Source organism: Perkinsus marinus (genome assembly GCF_000006405.1).
Source record: "Perkinsus marinus ATCC 50983 genomic scaffold scf_1104296966488, whole genome shotgun sequence".
NCBI lineage: Eukaryota > Perkinsozoa > Perkinsida > Perkinsidae > Perkinsus > Perkinsus marinus.
Genome location: NW_003203873.1, coordinates 1 through 1,864, shown reverse-complemented (window position 1 = coordinate 1,864; position 1,864 = coordinate 1). Strand labels below are relative to the sequence as shown.

Sequence of the window (1,864 nt, the reverse complement as noted above, 5' to 3'; positions counted from 1 at the left end):
AGGAGGTAATGCTTCTGTAGTGGATCGTGGGGCCATAGACAATACAAAACAATTCTCAATCTTACAGCAAGAGACTACACAACAGTAGATACACCCCCGCTCTACGAATTGTGTGACATACTGACACAATTAACTCCGAGTGAAACTCATGAAAGAGCACACAGAACGTTATGTGTGCTTAGAGGGGCGGAAGATGAGACTGTCTACTAGACGGTATACAGAACTGATATCAGTGAATCTTGGACGCAACCTGAGGGAGCTCGGGGCGCCGTGGATACCGGACACCAGCATAGGGCCTCGGCCAGTATTAATGCAGCACAGTGTATTAACCTGATTAGAATCAAACTCCAAGGCTTAGCATAAGCCACGTTGGGAGCGATAAAGTTTCCACCCCGTCTGTGCACGCGTGTGGTGCCGATTTCGAGTCGTACGCAGGCACAGAATCACGCGTCACAACATAGGAAAACCTAAGAACACCGTATGCCACTAAATGTAATGGATTGCGAGGAGTCAAACTTCAACGTAACGGGGACTAGACTCAGATCGTTGGAGTACACACCGAGCTCTTCATAACCAAACAATAATGGGTTACCCATTCTTCTGCATTCCGTGACAAATAACCTCTCCAAAACTGAGCCTCGCACAAGGGATACTTCCCTCCTCGTGTGTAGTAGCATCATGTGCAATCGGCTAGTAGCCTACGGAGATCACCAACCTCAATCCCTGCATGGTCACCATCAGTGTCGAACCGTCATAGGTCTCCAGTGGAGTAGATCCATTCACGAACGCTAGAGTCCAGGATCAGACTATCCGCAGTGCGTTTTCCCACTATATCACGAAGAACATAAAGGGCTGTATAGTCAAATCGAGAAGGGAGGCAATCGACGGAAGCACTACTGCTATTGAAAGCACACAACACATGGAACAGTACCCAGGCAGACTTAACCAAAGATAATGGGATATAACCAATAGTCACATAAATGATACTCCTTCTCAATTCACTCGTTGGAGGTAGGTGATGACACATGCGTAGTGGCCAACAGCTCCACACTATCATTGTCTGGGTCGTGGTATACGTAACGAGTTCTCTCCGGCGCACGGCCACCATTTCTTGCATACGCCCGGAGGAGCTTCCTGTGGTGCGGCGGACAACAGCATCGACGAATTTGCTTCCACGCATGGACCTGACATGATGCGAAATTCCAACCCGAGAATTCAGCGAGCCTTGCGAAGGAGTTGCCTCAGGCTACTATTATGACAACAGACGATAGTTCACAGCCCACGGACTCTACTGCCAGCCTTGTCTCCCACTACTTACCGGTATCCAGCTCACGGCTGTTATAACTGCCACCTTCCACAAGAAATCAATGGAGAAAATGGTATCCAGGTCGAAGTTGGAGCGCAGTATGAATATGGAGTATACATATATCACGATGCTCAACAGCTCCGCTACTATCATTAGAGGATGCCAATTCGGATGGACCTACCAAACATATGTCGCGCTACAAACTTGGGAAACTTTCGTCGCAATACTGACCTCCGAAGCAACATTGAGCAGCTCGCTGATGACCAGTGACGTGAAAGCAACGGCAACAAGCGAGCTTGTTATGAGCTCGTTACCAAAGAGGATAACAGTTAGCACCATGATAGCAGAACCCTGATAAACGGACTTCCATACCCAACCAAGAAAAGCTTTGAGAGACATCTGCCGGCCACGACGGCTGATAGCATAGAGCTCCGGGTACTGGTACACGACCGTGTCTTCGAGGTCAGTATAGAGGCACAGTGAGAACACGGGAGCAGTGGTGTAGTATCTAACACGATATAATCACCGAGATTGGTGACGCCAATGCTATCCCTCCCC

At 48.7% G+C, this 1,864-nt stretch overlaps 1 protein-coding gene across 1 annotated transcript; it reads right to left on the bottom strand.

Moving 5' to 3' along the window:
• Window positions 1-1,318: 1,318 nt before the first annotated feature.
• Window positions 1,319-1,645, bottom strand: Pmar_PMAR004982 (conserved hypothetical protein; the record flags this gene model as incomplete). Its single annotated transcript, XM_002769055.1, has 2 exons — window positions 1,319-1,483; window positions 1,538-1,645. Coding segments are annotated over 2 exons (273 nt in total), but the record flags the coding sequence as incomplete, so codon positions are not given.
• Window positions 1,646-1,864: the final 219 nt, after the last annotated feature.